Source organism: Triturus cristatus, chromosome 12 (assembly GCF_964204655.1).
Source record: "Triturus cristatus chromosome 12, aTriCri1.1, whole genome shotgun sequence".
NCBI classification, from domain to species: domain Eukaryota; kingdom Metazoa; phylum Chordata; class Amphibia; order Caudata; family Salamandridae; genus Triturus; species Triturus cristatus.
Window position 1 is genome coordinate 665,604,251 of NC_140595.1, and position 23,668 is coordinate 665,627,918.

The window sequence follows — 23,668 nt, forward strand, 5'->3', positions numbered from 1 at the left end:
CATGGGGGTACCTTGGGCCTACCTTAGGGGTGACTAACATGTAGAAAAGAGAAGGTTTTGGGACTGGCAAGTGGTGCACTTGCCAAGTCGACATTGCAATCCCAGACTGCACACAGGCACTGCAATAGCAGGCCTGAGGCACACTTTACAAGCTGCTTCTGTGGGTGGCACAATCAGTGCTGCAAGCCCACCAGCAGCATTTGATTTACACACCCTGGGTACACATGGTGCACTGTAGTAGGGTCTGACAAGTAAATCAATTCAGCCAATCATGGAGTCACTAATCCATTACAACAATTTACAATAGAGAACATATGCACTTTCACAATGATCAGCAGTGGTAAGTGCCCAGATTCATAAAACCACCACCAACAGGTCAGAAAAAATACAGGAGGAAGGCAAAAAGTTCAGGGATGACCCTGCAAAAAGGTCCAAGTCCAAAACGGGCCATGTGAATTCATGTTGCAAAATCAGATATAGGACAGCAATATCAAAAATAACTAATTTACTTATGTCACCTATGTATGTCATGTATATAGCTCACCACTGACTTCACTTTGTCACTATCTCACCCAATTTCACAGTAGTCACCTGCTATATTTCGCCGTGATGAAATTGTGCTTGTGACAGCCACACTTCTTTTGAAATAAGAAAAGAGCAAAACTGTTTCTCAACTCATGTCTTTTTGGTGTGTTCTCACCATACATTTGTTATCTTAAATTTCATTTGTTGAAAGCAATTTATAACTGGTGCTTCTTATTGTATTAATTACTCAGAGCACAGCAATTTCACTTCTAGAAAGTTTGCATTTTCTTGTCCTACCCATTTGGAGTCTGCTGCCTTTTTCTTGGCTCACATGACTAGGTATGTTTTGCCTTTGTGTATTCCTCCCAGATAGCCACACAATATAGAGATTGAGTGTTGGTGAGATGGGCCATTCAAGCAGGGTAGGGACAGAGCTGTGCACAACCCCTCTTGCACTTCAAAGAGCTGCCTCAGCACAGACACATTTAACTTCAATACTCATCTATTGCGCTCCCAGACCGACACTTCTGTGGGGAGGGGGAACCTCAGAAGTCTCTTCCACTTCAAAGCTGGCACCAGATATAAAACTGTCATATGGCCAGACTAGAAACAACACCATCTTTATGCTCACATTTCTAAGGTAGCCTTCTTTCTGCGACAGTGACTTTTGATATACATTTGTGTTTGTGTCAATACAGGATAGGATTCTCCAAAACTGTATTTGCAAACATGTGACTTCGTAGCCACACTATCATGACACCTTGAACATTTAGTACGATATACATAGTTCATTGAATAAATGTCACAGCTTATTGCCCAGTAGGCGACAATGCTATCTAACTAACCTAAACAATTACGGCCCGACAAAGACCTCAACATGGGCACGGTTTATTATATATATGAATGCACTTCCCAGTTAAAATCGGAGGAGCACTCTGCTGACACAGAGGTTGCGGTATGTAGGAATTAAAGCTCAGATGATTGTCCTCTCCACAAGGGATGCCCCACTCTACATCCAGTTGGGCAGCCAGATACTTGTCCGAAGGTAAAGGGGAGTTAGGTCACCTGGCAGGGATTCTTTGCAGATCACCCACCTTAGTCCCAAATAGGTAAGGGAGCGTTAGGTACGAGCACTCTAAATTACACTACATAAAGACTAGCATATATTCATTGCTTTAATATGATGGAGCTATTCATTCCCTCCACCATTCCTCTATTGTTAAGTATGGGGATATGTTTTATTCTATTATCAATTGCAGCTCATGTCTTTTACTCAATCGCAGTGCTTCAATAAATATTGAACATGCAGGTTGTGTATTTCTTGCGTATTTCCTTTGGGTATGCATGAGTGTCCAAACAAAAAGGTTCTAGATATGTTACCACGATGGCCTTGGGAAGGGGAGGGGAAATCAGGGTTGTCATGTTCTGAGGTTGCACACACATTTGTTACCCTGTAGGGTTGAGGGTTTGGATGGTGCGCAGTGAGCTAGCAGGAAAATAGTCAAACATCTCCTGAGTGTGCAGGAAAGCAGACTCGCACCATCCGAAAGTTTGTTGTCCGACAAATGCACAGTTTTTCCACTCTTGGTACAAGCTGTACGACAAAACTAGGATGCACAGTCACTCTTCAGTTCCTTCAGGACTACTGCTCTGTTGTCTGTGGTTTGCGGTGTACTTAAGAGGCCTGCCCTACTACCTGAGGCCTGCTTTGTTCCCTTAGGAGACTGCCCTGCTGCTTGCTACCTACTTCTCTGCTTAAACCCAAGAATTCCATAGTGACGTCAAGGGCTAGGCGGCTAGTTGGTTGGCCTCCTGAGCAGAGCCTCAGGGATAGTAAAGGCTCCAAACATCTTGACCCTGCACCTGGCTCCAGCCTGAGGGCGTCCTGACCCTCCAAGTAGTCTCCTCTAGTACGGGACCCATGCAAGTGGTGCTAAAGGTGCCCAGATATCCCAAATCCAAAATGTAGGATTTAGAACATTTGCTGCCAAAAAATACGGAGAATCAAGAAGAGAAGGGGATCATCTGCTCCCCGATCTGCCCAAGGCACATCACCGGTCAGCCGGACATGGTGGTAGCTTCAGCTACATTCCTCTCCGCAGCATCATATCCTGTTCAGCAGCTCTTCTCACTATCATGGAGCCCTCTTCTGCTATAGCCTGTAGCTTTGTCCCACTGGAGATTCTAGACATCCAAAAACAGACTACGTCTGAACGTAGAAATCTTCAACATGACTTTGTCCAGCGGCTCCCCTGATGCCTCTTCCTTCGATGCCACCGGCTGCAATGCCCTGCTGAACTTAAGCTTCCGAGGCAATTTTCTTCAAAAATTATTCTAAGACTAAAGTTGAATGGAGAGGAGGCCTAATCCACTTTGCGTATCCGAACTGCACTTTGATGCAGGCGACAACTTTTGGCTTTGCTCCCGGTCTCATGTGACAAGATGTCCGTGATTGGCACTTTGATCTTTTGTTTTGGGTGCTATTTTTGATTTAGAAATTAATAACTCTGGTTCTATTGATTGGATATTTGCTTAGGTGTTATTACAGTTGACTATATTACTATTTTGGCGTGGGATATTTTGTGTATGGCGTATTCACTTTATTACTGTTTGAAGTACTGCATAAACACTTTACATATTGCCTCCAAGTAAAGCCAGACTGCTTTTGTGGCAAATTCGTTTCTCCTGACAAGGATTGTGGCTTTTGCCTAGGTACTGTTTTACCCTCCTCAAAAAATAATCCAACTTCTCACACTCAATATTGTGGTTTTTCAGTTCCAAATTAAGACATTCTTGCTATTGTTTCCCTCAGACATTTAGCAGTCTTAAATTTGTCCCAGCCATTTATCAGGGGTGCCTGACATTATTCTTAATGGTTACTTCACTAGATTTTCAGAAAAGAAATTTCACTTTGCTAAACCTGATGGCATTAATGCTCATTCTTACAGTGAATTATCTTTGCAGGATATCAAAACATTTTTAGTCCCAACCCCTGCCATTCCCACCATGGATGATAAGTGACTGCGGTATTTAGGCAACCACATGAGGCAAAATGTTCTCGCGCACAAGGGTTGACATTCGAGGAGTTAAACTCAGCTGAGCAGGCATCCTGCGGTTTGTAGGCGCAGCTCACTGAAAAGCAATGATTGCAGGAACCTCATTTTTAACATTACAAAAAATGTTATTTATGAGGAAAGAGGTCTGAGCAGTTAGCACTGCACGGTTCAAAACCGAAAAAGTGTGCATTCATATTAAACTTTGCTTGTGATGAACAGCGGGTAGTGACGTAGGGTGCCGCTGCTCCTATAATTGGTGTAACTTCTGGCTGGCACAAAAAAAAATAAAAAAATCAGGCAGAAAAAACTCGTGCGGTGTTAATGTCCTGCCACAACTGCGTGTGACTTCTTGTAACTTACAGTAGGAGAGCGCTTCTCACTTCAAGCAAAGTTGTGCTTCTTCTGGCACTGGAGAGCCCGATCATGTCCAAGAATTGGGCAATGGCGGACCGAAACCATGACAATTTACGAATATGAATGCACCAGATGTTGAGCTGGCGACTAGAGGAAGACATTTGATCAAGTTTGGGCCCTTTTTTGGATTATCAAACATGCTCGGCCTAAATATAGCTATGGTAGTGATGATGCTACAGTTATCTTTATTTTTATGTTTGTCCATTGTGTTTTATGATTGTTAAAGCTCCCTATGAAAAAGTAGAGTGCAAAACACCTCGCCAACAAATTGGAATTTTGTTTAACAATCTGAAAGGAGAAGGCATAGTAGGTCATTTAAAAAAAAATAAAAAAAATCTCTAACACCAGACCTTCCTGTACACCAGAGTAGACCATGAAAACGGAACTGGTCTGATACTTGCAAAGTCACTAGTCTATCACTGGGATGTGTAAAACATTAACTACTACAATGCTGCACTGTAAACTGCCCATGTCGAGGATCGCCCAGGAGCAGGGCGGTGCGACAGTTGAGGCCGCATCTGGCCGCCGCCATGGGAGGGCCGACCTGTTTAGAAATAAAATGGGTCTAAAAAGCACCCATTGCAGAGTACCTTGTGTGTCCAGCAGTTTCAGGCAACAATAAAAATGTCAAGATAACACTGGTGATTAATATTCCTGCTAAAGAGAGCTCTTTTGAGCAGTCAGTTTACACTCATGCTAAAGTAGCGCAGAGAGTTAATACTCCTGCTGCAAAGAACATGTATTACGCAAAACACCGAACTGTACTTTATGTGGATAGCTCAGTAGGTTACTGCTTTTGTCACAGAGATCCTTTTGTTACGTGCAGTTCATCCGTTAAAACCATGACATAGCGTAGTGAGCTATAAACTATAAAAGAGCATAAGCAACAAGGTGATTGATGGAATGCTTCAGTTAATCTCAGCCACCGGCAATCACTAGGGGCCGCTTCGCAATCCATCGTTTTTCATCCACCATGCCACTTCAATTTGGAATCAGCCATATGCAAATCGGACTTCATCCTGCTCCTCATGGGAGCAGTCCAGCCCGCACTGACAGGCCAGATCCTCTCTGAACCGGACCACAAGCAACCCAGGACTGGGTTCACCCTGGTTATGGGCTCTTCAGCCAGGTATAGCCCAGGTGGGGGTCCCCATGCAACTAGAGCCTTTATTAGGGCAAAACCGGTCCTAGGTTGCTTGTATTCCAGTTCACGGACGACCTGGCTTGGCAGTTCAGACTGGACTGTTTCCATTGCAGGAGGGTCGAGATTGATTAGAGTACGGCTCGTTCTAAATGGAGGTGGCATGGTGGGTGAAAACAATGGATTGGGATGCGGCACGAGTGATTGCGAGAGGCTGAGATTAATTCAAGGATTCCATCTATCATCTTGTTGCTGCTGTCAATGAGCTGCATGCAAATGGCATGGTATAGGTTAATGTTTTTTTTCCCCCCCAGTCTTTCATCATCCTCATGTTGCTTAACCCTTTCCGTGCTCATGACGGAACCACTCCGTCATGAGCCACGGGTGCCGTGTGCTCATGACGGAGTGGTTCCGTCATGCTGCGGCCGTTGGCGGCCGCTCCGCCCACGCGGCGCTAATTCCCCGCCTGTGCGGGCGATTGGCACAGTGGGCGGAGACGTGACGGAACCACTCCGTCATGAGCACAGCTCACCCGTGACGGATTGGTTCAGTCACGAGCACAGCGGCACCGCAACTGCCTCCAAACCCCCCCAGCGCCGCGGCGGAATTCCTGCCGCGGCGAAGGGGTTAAAAGGGTTCATTGGGATAGATATGCATGTGAAGCAAGGTGCTCTTACATCCCATACTGGTAAGAGTAGCACTATAAAACAAATGAAATGTACGTGAGAGTGGCTTAGAGAAATGAGGGGTACTGGTGGAGCACGGGAGAGAGGGAATTTGTGGAGGAGGTTCTTTAGGGGGAGGGTTGCGAACAAAGATTGTCGCGCTCAACGCCACCAGCCCCAAAGCTGGTCCTGCCCATTAATTCACACTAGTTATCATTCTGAGACTGGGTAGGCAGAGTCCTTTAACCATCTACTGCGCTGCTGCCAGTGCTCCTTCATGCTAGACGCCTCTTGCTAAAAGCCAGTTTCCATGCATATGGAAATCTAACTTGTAATGATGCGTGGGACCTTGTGTTACCGTCACTGAGCTGGCCATACTTGGCAAGTACATCCGCATCATCCAAGCACACTTCGAAGAGGTGAACAAGGTCAGAGTTTGCACCCAGAAGAGCAACCCTGGACCTGGCCCCCACTGACGAAACATGGCTCAGCCACAGACCACACCAGCATTGTTCCTACGCCATGCCACTTTTTGGGCAGTCATACAACATGCAGACCCTTCCAGAAATACTGGAACGTCTATATATTGGCAATGGCATCGAGAAGTGAGCAAAATGTCCAGAAAGGGTCGTACTCTTCCACTAGACTACACGGATCCTTTGCTCCCAGCCTTTACAAACTCTGCTAGACATTCTCTCTTTGCACTTAACTTTTGTCACCAGCACTTCACCAGCCATATGCACTTCACAATTTACGTTTAGCATTATTACGACTAAGTATTTTACAGCTATCTTCTTATAAAATCCTTCTCTAATTGTTCTTACAATAAACTAACAAACAAAACAGATTTGCCAGTCTATTTTTCACCCACTAACTCGGTCCGTATGCCTACAACTCACAGCAGAGAGAGTACCTTTTTTATTTTAACGTTTAATTACTCATCTTTATTCCCATTTACACGTTTGCAAACTTACTTTAATGTTCCCTTTGCCTTTTAAACTTACAAATATATTTAAATTGTTACATACCCCTCCCACAACTCTTTTTATTGGATTTATTACATAGAACGCATTCACATACTTCGATCTACACATTTTGGTCTTGGCGCAACCCCTATCGCGCCCCCCTCCCAAAAGCATATGTGCACAAGAGACTGTTAGGTTTTCACATATCCTCATTCGTGGAGTAGATTATCCATGCCCCCACACCTTGCCATGCTTCTGAGGACATGCTCTAGATGGATACATGTATTCTTCTGCTGTGGCGCAATAGTCCATGCGATTAATCCAGGACCCCACAGGGGCCGCCCGCTCGCTCCCTCAATCCTGGGCAACGTCTCTTCTGGCCAATACCAGGCCGGTGGCCAACAGTAGCATAGTTTAACTCCACCACCACCCCCCCCCCCACTCCCATTCAGCAATGAGTACTAGCAGCAGCATCATTCTGTGCTCCTGTTTGACCGGACGTTCCACCAACATGGACAGTACAGTACATATCCTGGATCAGTAACTATCACTGGGCATTCCCAGACAGTGTGGAAAAAGGTCCCTACTGAAAAGATATTTTAATAGTTTTTTTGTTACCCTTAACTTACATTTTTTTTCTTCTGTGTTGGTATATATATATTATCTACTGGCGGTCGCCAGTAGATAGTTATAGTTAGGACCTTTTTTCCATAGGAAATCCGCAACATTCTATTTAGAATAACGTTGGCGCCAGTTGACGAATCCTCGTGAAATTTTCCAAACTTTTGGCCCGCTCCGCTCCGCTCCTACCCTGAAAGTTTTGCGGTGATCCGTCAAGCGGGGGCCGAGAAAAAAGGGGGGTTCCAAAACGCGTTTTCCCCATGCAATTTCCCATAGCATCTGTTGTCGCAGCTACAGCCCGAACCGCTGAACGGAATGACACCAAATTTGGCAAAGAGGTAGTCCTCAGTTCGGACTCGTGCCTTTTGCATATACGGTGTGAATCTGTTCAGTAGTTCCTGAGAAAATTAGGGTAAAAAAGTTAGTGATATCTATGGCCGGGGAGGATCCGCGGACCGTACCCGCACCGTAAGCTCACCCTTCCCAAACCGAGCGTGCACCCTCACGATCGCGCGCTGAATGCTAATTGGCTGTCGAGTGTCTCTCTACATTCGGAACCAGGAACTGTTGGCGGCCACTTTCTGCCTCGGTAGAAACGAGGCTAAAGATGCAAGGGGAATAAGTGTGTAAAACATATAAAGGGGGCAGAGTGGAAATACTCTGACCCTCTAGAGGTGCTTAGGGGGTCCCGGAAGGACCCCTGGGGCCCCCCTTTGTTTTTTATAAACGGGGAAATGCGCGCACGGTGCGCGCATCCTATCGCGTTGGATGCACGGATTCTCTCGCGGTGGGTGCGCGGATCCACGGCAACGTTTTTTGAAAAACGACAAGAAATCATTGGTTATATGACAACTTTCTACACTGAAAGGTAGGGTGTATATTTCTGTTTTTTAAAGGTATGATTGTTATTGGTTAACAAAAACAGATTGTAAGGAACATTATATATGATAAGCTGATATGTTGAAAAGTCAAGCACACTTCCTGTCTTGTGTAGGAACATTGTGTGCTGATCTTGTGACCTGTGAGCTCAGTGCAGTGTTCCATGACCTGTTTCTATGGTAACAGGCAGAAGGCAGATTGGGGGAGGGATTGAAATGTATTTCAGTTGGAAAGGGTTGAAATGTTTAACCAATAGAAATGTGTGTTTGCTTTTGAGTTTATGTGCGAAGGATTGTGATTTGATGTTTACATGTATATGTGTGGAAAATGAAAGGGAAACTTTTCCATTCTTTGCTTTTGCTGAGAGGTGCACAGTGCAGAGATTCTGTAAAAAAAAATATGGTGAGTGATTGATATACTTCTTAATCTACAAAACAACTTGAAAGGTGAGTTATTTAATTGTGAGGGGCTGTATGTAGACTATTTTGATTTTAATCAGACTAATGTATTTCTCCTGCTAAAGTGTAGGGAGTACTTTTTTTCTCTACAATGTGTGTGCATGTAGAAACCATTATGTGATAAGCATTTGTGTTTTTCATGTGTTTGTAGACAGATAACTGCTGGTTTTAGATTTTGGTAGAATTAGAAAACAGTCATTGTTTATGAATTTGTGAAATGAGTTATGTTATGTTTCTATACTAAAATGTAGTACTACTTCTAGATGAAGAAATGTGTTTTGGTATAGTGCAAGGGATAGTGTTGTTTGTCTAGAATTACACAGTGAGTGTGTGCATTTGGGAACCACTGTGAGAAGCATTTGGTAACATTGTGTATTTGCTGACAGATAACTTATTTTACTTCTCATGTTTTGAAGTTTTAGTAGCATTAGAAGACAGTTATGGCTCATGCTTTCATTATATGAGTCAGGCATTGACAGTAAATTGCAGTTGTGAAATGTGTAGATTGTGTGCAGTTCCCTTACCACTTGCACTGTAGTGAATGAGTTTTGGTAAACTCATAGGGATAGTGGTGCTTGTCTAGAATCACACTGAGTTAGTGTATATTTGGGATCACTGTGAGAGAAGCATTTGGTAACATGTATTTGCTGACAGATAACTGTTTTAAAACCGGTCATGTTGTGAAGTTTTAGTAAGATTAGAATCCAGTCTTTGCTTATGCGTTGATTAAATGAGTCATGCTTTGACACTGATGTGGTGTACTTAAATATGTAGATTGTGTGCAGTACCATTAACTCTTCCAGACTAGTGAATGAGTTTTGGTAAACTCCTAGGATAGAGCTGCTTGTCTAAAATCACACTGAGTTTTAAAACCTCTCATGATGTGAAGTTTTAGTAGCATTAGAAGCCAGTCTTTGCTTATGCTTTGATTATATGAGTCAGGCTTTGACATAAAAGTGCAGTCCTGAGATATGAAGATGGTGTGCAGTTCCCTTACCACTTCCACTGTAGTGAATGATTTTTGGTAAACTCCTAGGTATAGTGGTTGTTGTCTAGACTCACACGGTGATTCTGTGTGCATTTGAGAACCACTGTGAGAGAAGCATTTGGTAACATCGTGTATTTGCTGACAGATAACTAATTTAAAACAACTCATGTTGTCAAGTTTTAGTAGCATTAGAAGCTAGTCTTTGCTTATGCATTGATAAAATGAGTCAGAGTTTGACACTAAGGTGCAGTACCATGTACTATTCTGTTCACTGTGGCAGAACTGAAAATTTAAAAGTTTTACCTAAGCACTGTCCTAGAAGTATTCTGATTATTTAGTCAGTTTCTAAGTACCAAATAGATTGCTTCAAATGTCTATGCAGTATGCATGTAGTGTTCCAACATACTATACACTTTTCTTTTACACCTTCAATTCCCTAGTCAGTATCCATACACTTCCAGGAAACATCCTGTCACTTCCTTTGCAGTCCTCTAGAGACGCATTCAATAGCATGTACTAATCCATTCACTGTGCTAAAAGCCAAACACATATAAATTCACCAAGACACTCTCTTTCCAGTACTCTAATGATTCAGTCACTGCCTAAGTATTCATGTACTGAGCCAGGTCTTAGCACATGGACTTCTTCAAACCCCTATCCACTATGCATGCAGTCCTCTAACCACCTACACACTTGTCTTTCACACCTTCAATTCCCCAGTCAGTGTCCGTTCACTTCCAGCAAACACCCTGTCACTCCCCTTGCACTCCTCTAGTGACCCATTCAGCATCATGTACTAATCCATTCACTGCGCCAAACCCCAATAAATTCACCCAGGCACTCTCCTTGCAGTACTCTAATCTTTCAGTCAGTACCCAAGTACTCATCCAGTGACCCAGGCCTTAGTATATGGACTGCTTCAAAACCCTATCCACTATGCATGCAGTCCTATAACCACCTACACAATTGTCTTTCTCACCTTCAATTCCCTAGTCAGTATCCATACACTTCCACAAAATACCCTGTCACTCCCTTTGCAGTCCTCTAGTGACCCATTGAGCACCATGTACTAATCCATTCACGGTGCTAAAACCCAAACACTTATAAATTCACCAAGATACTATCTTTGCAGTACTCTAATCATTCAGTCAGTGTCTAAGTATTCATACACTGAGCCAGGCCTTAGCACATGGACTGCTTCAAACCCCTATGCACTATGCATGCAGTCTTCTAACCACCTAGACACTTGTCTTTCACACTTTCAATTTCCGAGTCAGTATCCATACAGTCCAGCAAACATCTTGTCACTGCCTTTGCACTCCTCTAGTGACCCATTCAGTACCAAGTACTAATCCATTCCCTGTGCGAAAAGCCTAGCACTTATAAATTCACCTAGGCACTCTCCTTGCTGTACTCTAATCATTCAGTCAGTACCCAAGTAGTCATACAGTGAGCCAGGCCTTAGCACATGGACTGCTTTAAATGCCTATGCAGTATGGATGCAGTCCACTAATCACCTACACAGTTGTGTTTCACACCTTCAATTCCCTAGTTAGTATTCATACTCTTCTAGCAAACACCCTGTCACTCACCCAGTGTGTCTCCTTCTAGTACTGTAATCATTTAGTCAGTTAGCATGTAGTCTTTTAGTGAGGTAGGCTTTAGGGCATGAACTGCTTCAAAGTAGTATGCACTATGCATGTAGTGTTTTAACGATCGTCACAGTTGTGGTTCAGGGCTATAGTTTCTTAGTCAGTTTTTATATAAAATGTGTTTGTACAGTAATGGAATAGTATAAATTTGAAAGTTATTAGTGTACATTTATTTGTGATTCTTTTTTACAGATACAGAACAGGAGTGTTTCTCATCTGTTTGCACTCTTCTCCTGCAAGATTGTTTGATTGAAGGGTCCTTAGGTGTTTCATCATACTTGCTGTGCCGCATGAGTATTTTTTGTTAGGATCCCCTCGTAACAGAACTCTTAGGCAAATCTTGCAAGTGACGAAGGTGGCATTGGTCTTTGTTTGCCCCTTGGAAAAAGTAAAAAATGTCCTTACCACTTAAGAAAAACGTTGTGGGCGTGGTGCCTTCTGCAAAAAATGTTCCTCCGATTCGGTAAATATTTTAAAGCGGCAACATTTACAGTTTTTGTAAGTTAAACTTAAAAAATTGTTAGCTGTATGCATTTTATATATCTTTGATTTGTTTCTTGTGGTATTTTGTTGAGAATACCATGTTGGTTTTTTTTTTAACAATCTTTCTGATTTTCCAGGTCTGTCGTCGACATCCGTGGTTCCCACAGGAGTGTTCCGCCTTGTTGCTTTGTATTATTGTTGTTACATTTTGTTTATTGCTTATATTTATGTTAATAAAAAAATAAAGTTTGAAAATAGTTTATTGTTTATATATTTATTATTATAAAAAATAAAGTTTGAAAAAAAAATTAATAATGTTTTTGGTTGTTCTCTTAACTGCTGTGTGACTCTTTCTTGTTCTTATTACTGTTATTTGAAGGAGTCCACCATGGTGTTAAATTTTGGGGCACCTATCGCTGGAATACTGGTGATATCTGCAGTTTGCACCAACTTCTGAATAGTGGGTTAGATTTATCTCAACTTTACTTCCGTTAAAGTGCTGATAATGAAATGGAGAGTAGCCGTTCCCGTGCAAAAAGACACGAGGTGCACCTTCTCGATTTTTTCTAAATACTAAAATCCTGTATTGTATTGCACTGAGGTATTGGCTGCACCTACAGTGTACACACAAAATCTATTAAGAAATCTCATTGTATTTATATTGATTGGGAATAGTGCGTCAGGTGCTGGATCTTGACGAGACACACTGCTCAGTTCATATATTGTTTTGCACACGAAAAAAAAAAAAAATCACATCACAACTTTCACACCAATTGCAATGCGAAACAAATTCCGGCGATAAGACACGTTAGCACCAGGGATTTTTCACCTGCTTTCTGCTGGTGTTAAGCAGGACAACTACCTGCACCATGAAAGGGAACACAGCCAAGAGCCACACCAGAACACCCGCAGGTGCCATAGAGTCAATGAGCATGATACAGGGATACCCATGAGGGCCAGAAGACTTATCTCAACAACTCCAGGACCGCCAATGCCCCCCAAACCCACATCTTAGTAAGTGTGTCCCTGTGGTCATTGTCTTAGCATGATAGGCACGAGCCCTGACATCACAGTGTGCTGTCACCTCAGCGTTGGCAGTGAGCCTGGATGTGTACCTACGCACGCATCCTCCTGCATGCACAACTGGCGTGTGCGGGTCTGGGGATCACAGGTCAGTGGAGGGGTGTGCCACAGCAGTCGATGTTGTAAAGTGGCATGCACCACCTCCAAACGGCACTGTGATGTTGAAGTTGGAATGTAGCAGGACATGCGCAAATAGGCATTACAATGGTGCCGTACGAGTGCATGAGATACAACAGCGCACTGTGCAAAAGTGTGGGGGCTCGTGGGAGGGAGGAGCAGCCATTTGGCAGCATAACACACAGTGAACTCGACCATGTGCCACATGCTGGGCATCTCATCCATGATGACCACGGTCGCAGACATCCCACAACACCAACGACTGGCCTTTGTACACATCCTGTATGAACACAGCGTGGTTTTCACTTCTATGCTCGTTCAGTGGTGTGATGTTGGCGGGTTGTGTGACTTGTGCTCCTTGTTAGTGTGTTTCAATTTGGCCATCGTTTGTCTATACTTGTGCTGTACTTAATTTTGCATGTGTGCCATTCTGCCCATCTCCCCCGTCCCCCCACTCCCTGCTTCTTCTTCCTAGTGCTGTTGTGTCTATAATTTTGTTGCTGCACACAAATACATGTAAAGAATAAATTAGAATACTTCCTTGATTCTTTTAGGTTTCAAAACTTCTCTATTGGTTTCTTTTTAATTTTCCATATGAACCGTTTTTTAAAATATTCAACAACACATAGGAGTCAGAAGTGCAACGTATTCTATCAACACACTTTCTAGAACATTCTACAATACGTGCACGTTAAAAGTTCATCAATTTTTTAAAACTTTACGATATTTTTTTTGTAACATTTTCTTGAACATTTAACGACACGTGCAGGTTGAAAGTTGACAATTGATTTAAGTTCTAACAGTGCATTCCAAATGCAAGTAGCAGGTGTGGTTGAGCTGAGCAAATTTTATCCTATGATATGTACTCCACGTTGAAACTGCTTTTTCTTAACCAATCACAAAGATGCTTTTCCACAAAACTAATGTGCACCCTACTTTTAAAAAAGAATGCTTTTCATGATATCTTTACAGATAAATTATAGATAGGAATTAGCATTTAAAAAACCTTTGAAATTCACTGAAAAAACCATAGGTTTCATGCACGTTATAGTTAGGAATTGGCATTTAAAAAACCTTAGGAATTCACTGAAAAAACCATAGGTTTCATGCACGTTATAGTTAGGAATTGGCATTTAAAAAACCTTAGGAATTCACTGAAAAAACCATAGGTTTCAGGGGTGTTCTAGTCAGCTGGACATTTCCCTCGTACAAAACACTAGAAATTCCCCTGTTATAGTTGGTTCAGCTAACTATAACTCGCGCCCCCGCAATGCACTGCTGAGGACGTCACATATTACATCACTCATGACATGGTCAGTGACATCACTGATGACATCACTGATGACATCTCAAATGACATCACTGATGACATCATCCATTGAGTATGTGTTTATGAACAGTTTTAATATGTTTAATATATATAGGGAAAGGCCTGTTGAAAAATAAGTGGGTGTACAAGTGTGTGAATGGATGATTTTCTAGGTGCGTGACTGACTATAAGCGAGTCATTAAATGTATCTTACTGCAGACTAGTGACTAAACTGTGTGAATGTCTGTATGGGTCTGTGTGTTGGTGTATAAGTGGCTGCATGGTTTTGTGAATAGCTATATGAGTGTCTATATGGGTTATTGATTGGTTGTCTGAGTATCTGTATGGGTGCCTGAGTGTTTGTGTGGGTAGGGTGTGTGTGACTCTGTGACTAGATGTGTGAGTGGGTGCATGGTTTTAAGAGTGCGTCTGTGATGGACTATATGGTTGGGTGAGTATGTATGGGTGCGTTAGTGATTGAATGTATATCTCAGTTGTACATGTGTCAGTAACTACATATGTGAAACGCAGTGTATATGTGTGTAAGAGTATATAACTATCTATATGTGAGAGTGTGTGATTTTGGGAGTGGCTGTATGCATCATAGTGCAAGGATATCTGTGTCATGTGCTGTTTGTTTTTCTGCAGGAAGACACAGAATGTGTTAGTATTTTTATGAGTAAGTGAACTTGAGTGTGTTTAACTGTATAGGTGAGTAAATTGGACTGTGATTAATTATTTGCATGACTGACTAGATGTGTCAGTACCTCAATGGATGATTGGGTGTGTGTGAGTGTCTATATAGGTGTATAAATGCACAGAGTGACTAAGTATGAGTGAATGTACAGGTGAGTGAGTGGACATGTATGTAGACCTAAAAGTCAATGAGTTGGTGTGTAGTTATTGGTATTGGAGTATCTATGGTTGTCAAAATGGCCGTTTGAAATTTTGAGTCAGTGTATCAAAGGTTATATTAGGGTGTGAGAAGATGCACTAATTTATCACATGGATGACGTCATCAGTGATGTCCTTTGAGATGTCATGATGGATGTAATATGTGATGTCATCAGCAGTGCATTGCGGGGGCGCGAGTTCTAGTTAGCTGAACTAACTATAACAAAGGAATTTCTAGGGTTTTGTACGAGGGAAATGTCCAGCTAACTATAACACCCCTGAAACCTATGTTTTTTTCAGTGAATATATATATATATATCATACACACATCTATCCACTTATGTACATAAATTTGAAACATTTGTTTCCTCGCCTGTGATATAGTGACTCCCGAAGTAAAGATTTTAAAACCTTACCAGTGAAGTAGTAACTCCCAATGCACTGCAGTGACTTCCAATGTAGAGGATCAGATGGGCTGGGGATGTACAGCACAATGACTCTACATGGACTCTTCTACATATTTTACATAGAGATTATCCTGAAAATCTGGAATGCAGCCATCTCTTCTGAACCCATGTTAGACCCTTAACCCCTTCTGTGCCCATGACGAGCTGGACTCGTCATGGGCCGCGGTTGCGCTGTGCCCATGACGAGTCCAGCTCATCATGAACCCCGCCCGCTAATGCAACGCCCGGCACAGGGCGGGGAAAGGGCGTGGCACACAAGGGGTTAAAGCCAACACTTAACTTTTGCTACCTTTCGATGCAAGGTCAATATTTAAAGTGCCATGTTTATTTCATAAGACCATACAATCTGACTCCAGACCAGCTTGCACAGATGCTGATCACCTCTGGTGGATAGAGTTCCTGTAAGAACTGTTCTCTTCTCCGAATCAAAAATAGAAAAAAAGCAAAACCCTCTAGCAAGTTGTTTACTAATTTATTTTCCGTTGACAATTATTTACCAACAACTCCTACTGAGAGATGTTGACATTTTGGAAGTACATGAAAATTATTCGGGGCGCTTTGGTGTCTTTCTGGTTGATTTTGTCTTTTAGTTGTTTAGTACAATGATGTTCACTAAATGGTACTTCATCTATTTGTCACAATCCTCTTTTGAAAACTTCTACATTCACTAAACATGTAGTTGCATCTCATGTGCTGGTGAACCTTACCATTTCCACTGCAACTTTTCCTCTTCCTCTTTCTTTTTTGCTTTAATGTCTGCAATCGCATCCTTCTCTTCCTTGGTTCTCTTCTTCTTGGTCTCCTGGTTTCCCTTAATAAAACGCAAAGAGGGTTAATTGACATTCTACAGGCATGATATCATTCCAACATGTTAATCGGATGATTTCTTACTTTCAAAATATATTTTCATCACTTACTGGTTTCAAAACATCCAGTGGACAAATGTGTTTTCGTGGACCCAGGTGCAGGCACAGTGTTAGCAAAATAGCCAAACAATTTGAGCTTACGACATTAAATTTCACACTAACGCAGCTGGCAAAGGTAGCCCCTGATGCAGACCCTGGTCTTGGATTTCTTGCTCTTTAAACTACACAAGACCAGCAGACTGAGTAGGCTTAGAGATTAATTTCCTACAGATCCATATGTGCCCAGGCATTTAACGTGGATTTCAATTTCGTAAATAAATCATATTTCATATGATAACTTTATTTCGGTCGATGACCATAAAAGCACAGATAAAATATGTACATACAGAATAAAATACATAAATAGTTGGGAAGATAAAAAGTTATTAAACAAAGGTTATCATGCGAGAGATAATGAGCAAATGAATTCATTCTATGTTAAAAACAACCAGTTGATTAGTTAATTGATCAAGGCTGACCTCCTTCGCCACATGCCATATAGGAAGCGAGAGACCGAGAACACGATGGGAGGTGAGGTATCATAACGTAAGATCCTACAGGCTTGGGCACATTGTTTTAGGCCCAGATTTCTGCACAGCGGCACAAGCCAAGATCTACGTATTCCATTGTAAGCAGGACAAAAGAATAAAACATGAGCTAGATCTTCTTTGGTTTCGTTGCACACTGGGCAGATCCCCTCATCTCTTCCGGCCCATTTACAAGTCAATTCCCCGATTGGAAGGCAACCATACCTTAAATGGATATACAGCTTTTTTGCCATAGGGGGTAGGATCAAATCTAGAAACTCCTCCCTACTCGGCACCAATTTTATTTGTAGAAATTCTGTGGTCAGCCTGCCCTTGGGTGGTGAGCAGTGTAACAGAGCTAGATTATACTGTCTAAATAGGGCCAACAGCTCTGTTCTCTGTACCCCTACACAGCTTTCCTCGGGGGTCTCCCATAGTTGGGGCAGGCCTATCTGGTGTAATACAGTTTTAATGTGAGATAAATAAATCAATCCATGTCTTTATACACACACCATCGCATATTAAATTGTAATAGAATAGACAGTGCTTGACACAGATATAAATGGACAGGGACACGCCATCTTACAGTATCTGTTTGCTACTGAGAATCGTTGGTACTTCCCCCCCCCCCCCCCCCGCCCCCCCATTAAAAGAATTGCAAACATTTACTGACATCTCCGTGCTTCTGTACCCCTCTCACAGTGTACAAATGAAGGTCTTCAAAAAGGGCAGTCATACCTCTCCTTTGATTGCCAATCATTTTTTTCAATTAATATAGTTAGATTTTACATTTAAAAAGTGTTTCTACACATTCTTTTTGGGAATAAATGTTAGATTGTGTTGTGTAAAAGTACAAAATCGTTTTTGGATGTAAATATTAACATCTTTTTAAGGCGAGCATACAGTGCTTGCACTGCAGGATGATCTGTTGTATGTTCTTAGTGGGCTTGTCCGCTTTATTTTCTGGATAGGGACTTTTTTTCTTTTTAATAGCTGCTCTTCACGTGTGCGAACGCTTGTTTTTAAATGTTGTCCTATGGAGTCCTTTAAAAGCGCAAATGCTGTTCCAGTCACATTGCATGCTGTCTCTCCCCTCCCCCTCACCGCTTTCATTATTGCATTTTGTTTCTTGCTCGCCCTGTGCGGTCTCTCCCTAACCCTTCACCCCGCACCCAACACCCCTCAGATCACTGCTTGCATTTTGAGTCATTTGCCCCAAATCACGGGGCACTGCTTTTATTTTTACAATTAACTCCTGTTTCCGGCTCATTGCAGCCTGCTTGCACTGTGCCATCTCTCCCTACCCCTTCACCCTGCCCCCACCACCCCTCGAGATTGCTGCCTGTATTTTAAGAGATTTGCCTAATTCCACAGGATGTGGAGCCGATGCAGAGACTCAAACTCCCGAGTTGGCCACTTTGACCTCACAGCATGTTTGATGTAGTTCCATTGAGTTTGTTTAAATGTGACCATATGGAGTAATTTATAAGCGCAAATTACATTCCAGTCACATTGCGTGCCGTCTCTCCAACCCCTCACCACTTTCATTTTCACCATTGCATCTTGTTTCCTGCTCGCCCTGTGCCGTCTCTCCCTACCCCTTCACCGCGCACCCACCAAACCTCCGAGATTGCTACTTGTATTTTAAGTGATTTGCCCAAAACCACTGGACACCACTTGCTCATCAGTGACTCGGAATCCAGAAAGCTCCAGGGCAACACAATATGCTGCATTACTAAATACATATAAACTCCCAAAGGAGAGACCTATTGTATTGCAAATGCTTGTTTAAAAGTGTTTTGTGACTGCTAAACCATTTTATTACATGCAGTATGTTTTGAACCAGATTCTTCAAAGATAGCCACTGTTGTAAGCTAAAAGTCTTTGTGAAAAAGGTTTCTGGTCTGAGAATTTCAATTGTTGAAATGGCCACCGGACCAAGTCATGTCCAGTGTCATGGGACAATGTTGTAGCCGCTATCTTCACATTCTCCAGGACATTCCACCTGGGTGACCTGTGGTTAAGGTTGCGGGAGGTAAATGGTGACTACCTGAAGGGATTCCCCCTAGTTGGGTCTTTAAAAACCTAAAAGAACTTGAATCACTTTTTTTGTAAATAAAATCTGCTGAACCAGAATCAACTTCTCCTTTATCCTTCCATGGCATACCATAAGTTCTAGTCTATGGATTTATTTTGCCTGCAGATTAAGTGTTGCTGGAACATGAGGCTAACCTCAGGCTTCAGTCTAGCCAATAATTTGGATACGAATTAGCCCATGACTTTAGGGTAGAGTGTGTCCAACCTCTTGTACTGCTTAAAGGCTTGCAATAGCATTTTGGAATAAGCATGCACTGACTCTTTAGGTTCCTGGGTCGCTCGATCTATCTTAACCTAATCAATGTATTGCGGGGCTATTTTGGACTGCAACCATGTGATCACTTGATCGTATGTCTTCATAACCACTGGCGAAGGATCATGGGTTACTGGATCCCTCTCTGGGTCAACAGTAGGCCATTCAATAGCTATTTTACAAGCAGACCATAGATCACTAGGAACCACAATTTCAAACAGGGTATTTGTCAAAGGCCCGGTTAGGAAGCGGGGAGGGCTGACGCTTAAGTAAACACAGATACTCTGAGTTGTAGGAGAAGGTTTTTTTTTTTTATTTACACCAGTCCCTCCCACCTTTAAACTAAAGTAATCCACTAGTATGGTTGTAAGGGTGTGCTCCTTTAAGTCACCGGTCCCGCAGTCTGTCAAGGGTGACCTCTCCGGTCGAGGTTCCGGGCAGGGTCCTGGGCTGGCTCCAGAAGTCACAAAGGTCCCAGACACAAAAGAAAGAACTAAATGTCAATGTTGAGGTTTTGCTTTTCCAAAGAAAATGGGAGGGAAGACCGGAGGTGAGGAAGTACCGTGTTTGTTACCAGATGTGAAACCCAAGAAAACGCAGTAGTGACCTCCCGGTTAACTAACCGTACCCACCCGGTGTCTTAGTAAACCCGAGGATACGGCCCGAACCTGTTTGCGCTACCCTCCTCCTGGGGGGTGGCTGGCGATAACGTGGTGCCGGACTCGTCCGACGCTGGATTCCAACAGCAGGGGCGTAGCGGCATCCTCAGCTCTACGTCAGTCTCGTTGCTGCTCGCGGGAACCTGGATTCAACGTTGCCTCCATCTCCATTTTTCCGGACAGCGTCTCCTCATTTGTCCTTCCTCCGGTTCCACCTTCCTCCTTCTCAGAGTGTCCCAATAGGTTCCCAAAGGTTGATGTGACGCAACCTGACTCCGCCTCCTCGCCGCCTCTGGGCATGTTAAAAGGACAGGCCTCGTCTAGAACCGGTTTGGCCATGATACAAACATCAAAAGAGGGCTCCAAGTCGTGTACCCCCAGCTCCTCCCGACAGTATTTAAGTCAATCCACAACACCTTCAAGATTTAAGGCGATCAACTTGTTTCTGCCTTAGCCTGGGGAAATGATTTGTAAATGCAGCTAGGTCACCTTTACTCCAAGGAACATGCACAATCTTCACTAGGCATCTCCCGCAACTGGTATGCCTCAACTCCCTATGTGCCCCCCACCCCTCCTGGAGGTGGTGTTTCCTCACTCTTCTGCTTTAACCATCTTTCCTCCCACTTATCCAACATACTCCAAGACCTTATTTATATGACCAACTCTTGTGTATGTGTCTTCAATCCTAACACTCTTTTCCTCCAGCTCCTGATCACTGCAGTTAAACCTATGTTTCTCCAGTAGCATTTTTGTTTGAGACAAGTCTACTCCATAACTCAGGGCTAATGAGATAACTTATCATGTGCTCCTCTTGGCCCGCTTGTGACATCCTTCGCTACAAACAGGTCACCTGGCTCATAGGTTTCTATCCTATCCAAAGGTAAACTCCAACTAATGATCTCATCTACCTCAGCCTTCAGCCTCATCACGTCCAATAGCTTCACCTTAACTGCAGCCTTGATGGTACCCTGACTTTATCATTCGGACTCTCCTTGCTATTGTTATTATGGTCTCTCAAAGAGGACTCCAAGATTGAAACATCCAAGACATGCTGGTTTCCAGTGGCTCCCAGACTCATACTGGCTTCCGAGGCTGCAACAATTGGTCCTCTCACTGGAGTTGCCCACATCTGTAGGTCTGAGCTAGTGCTTGCCATAGGTATAGACCATATAGTACTGGAACCAAAGCGTACTCCTGAAGGATCAGCCGTAGCTGCTAAAGGGGTACTAGACTCCTTACGCACTAATGATGAACAAATCCCACTTGTGCTACCTGTTCAACCCAATCCAGTCCTTTCATCATGTATGGGATGACTAAGGCTTTCCATTGACCTCGGGTCATACACAGTAACAGGACCAATGGTAACCACCGGAACTGAAAGAATTTCAGACAACTGTGAAGCAGCATTGACTACATTCAAGTTCTATGCCTCCCAAATTGGACACTCCTGTACCTCCTCCTCCTGTGGATATCCTTCCTATAACCCCTGTACCAGGACCCACTTGAGGTACTGCACTTTCCACATTTTCCGCACTTTCCAAGTCACGCACCCGTCGACCTGATTGTGGACTGTAAGGTGGAGGACACTCAGGTAAACCATTCAACAAGCTGTCTTCGTTGTCAATGTCACCTCCATTTGCCTATTTACTCCTGCCGTGGGGATCTCCCTCTTCTACCAGCACCGGGTATAGCCTTTCTTCTCTATGGTATGCACTCTGCATTTCTTAAGCTGTGCATCGCATTGTGCGTTCTGGTATGACCTCAGTTTTCTTCATCCTCTCTTCGTATTTCTCCCTGTTTATCCTGTGCTGCATGCATCCAAGCATCTAACACTTCAAACTATGGTGGTCTAGGCAAAGGTTGAGCGCAAACATTGCTCCTTTTATCTGAAGTAGGTACGGCGTCAAGTGCCAGTTTTAATCCAGTGGTGCAGTAAAAATGGGACCCACGTATGGGCATATCCTTCCCACTGGGGTGGTGTTGTGAGCAAAAGAACAATGGATTAAACCCAGATCCTTGTGACTGTCGGTGAATGTTTGCATAGCTCAGCATTCCGTCCATCACTTGTACCTTTGGCTTTCGTTGCCCTAAGTGGGAAGGGTAGGCCCAGGCGTGGGTCCCGTAATCACTGCACCACTGGATTCAAGTTAACTTGGCTGATGAGGATGATGCCATGAAACCAGTCCCAGGATGCTTGCCTCCGGTCCAGGGAGGACCTGGCTTGGCAGTTTGAGGTGGACTGTTTCCATGAGGCACGGGGTCAAGCCTTTTTTTGCATATGGCTGGGTCCAAAATGGGGTGGTGTGCTGCACAAAAATATTATAGATTAAATCCAGATTCTTGTGACTGGGGTTGAAGGTTTCTATTTTTCAGCATTCCGTCCATCATTTGTTCCTTTTGTTTAATCAGCTTGAGCACAGTTGTTGATATGGGACTGATATCACTTAACTTAACATGAATGCTATTCACGAAATAGAAAGTCCGTTCCTTTTGTTGTTTCATGGGTTGGGAAAACTTAAGACTATGAAAGTACAATTACACATTAATGAGGACGCCCGTCCTATTGCTCAAAGAAACAAACTAATAGCATTTCATTTCCAGGAAGCTCTTGAAAAAGAACTTGAATCCTTACTTGTTTGAGCGTTCAATGGCCTGGGTTTATTCCATAGTGGTAGTACCCAAAAAGGAAAGTTAAGGACCTTTATGCATCTGCATGGATATGCATCAAGCAAACAAGGCAATTGAAAGAACGACATCCAGGTCCGCACATTGCCGACATAGCAGTTGGAACTCAAGGAGAACTGCAGGTACATTATAATTTTTTCTATAAATATTGATCTGTTCCATTATAAAAGACTAAGTAGAGCTTTTTTAAGATGTCATTTGATGCATCATACAGCCTGTAATGAACGCTTTCAATTATAGTGATATAAAGGTTTTCAGAGCTACATAAAAGGAGCACAAAAAAGCTCTCATTCAAGTGTTTGCTCACTGAAGCAAGTTTGACGTCAAATGCTGAGAAATGCAAGTTCCAGAAGACAAAGCAAACACATTCTGCCCATATCTTTTCTGATGGGGGTATGTCAGCCAATCCAGCTAAACTGCAAGCATTCTCAACGGTCAGACCCCCACAAGATGTTTCTGTGTTACGTTCATTCCTTGGCATGGCCAGCTACTGTTCTAGATATATAAGAGTCTTTGTCACTGTAAGTGTGCCGTTAAGAGACTTGATGAAAAATATTTAATTTTATTGCTCACATGAATGCAAGCAAAGAAAATCAAACAAGCTGTTGAGAATGCTACTGAAATGGCATACTTTGATCCAAAGCTTCATATAGAGGTTGTTGTTGACACTAGCCCCGTCAAGTTCGGTGCAATCCTTGCACAGCACAGCGGACAGACAAATGTTTTAAGACGTTGCGGCATATGCAAGCAGATGTTTGTCCCAAACTGAATGAGCTTATTCACAACCGGAGAAAAACATTTTCCGTGGTTTGGGCTTGTGAACAT

General features: G+C 43.0%; 1 protein-coding gene across 4 annotated transcripts in view; it reads right to left on the reverse strand.

Annotated features, from left to right (window-relative positions):
- LOC146780067 (DNA topoisomerase I, mitochondrial-like) overlaps positions 1-23,668 on the reverse strand; it is a 1,246,550-nt gene that overhangs the window by 758,026 nt on the left and 464,856 nt on the right. For all 4 annotated transcript variants that reach the window (XR_014972079.1, XM_085637972.1, XM_085637970.1 and 1 more), the window contains exon 14: positions 16,425-16,528. Coding sequence is in view for 3 of the 4 variants with exons in the window: in XM_085637972.1 (XP_085494098.1) it covers positions 16,425-16,528 (104 nt within the window). In the remaining variant the exon portion in view is untranslated. The remainder of the gene's footprint in view (positions 1-16,424; positions 16,529-23,668) is intronic.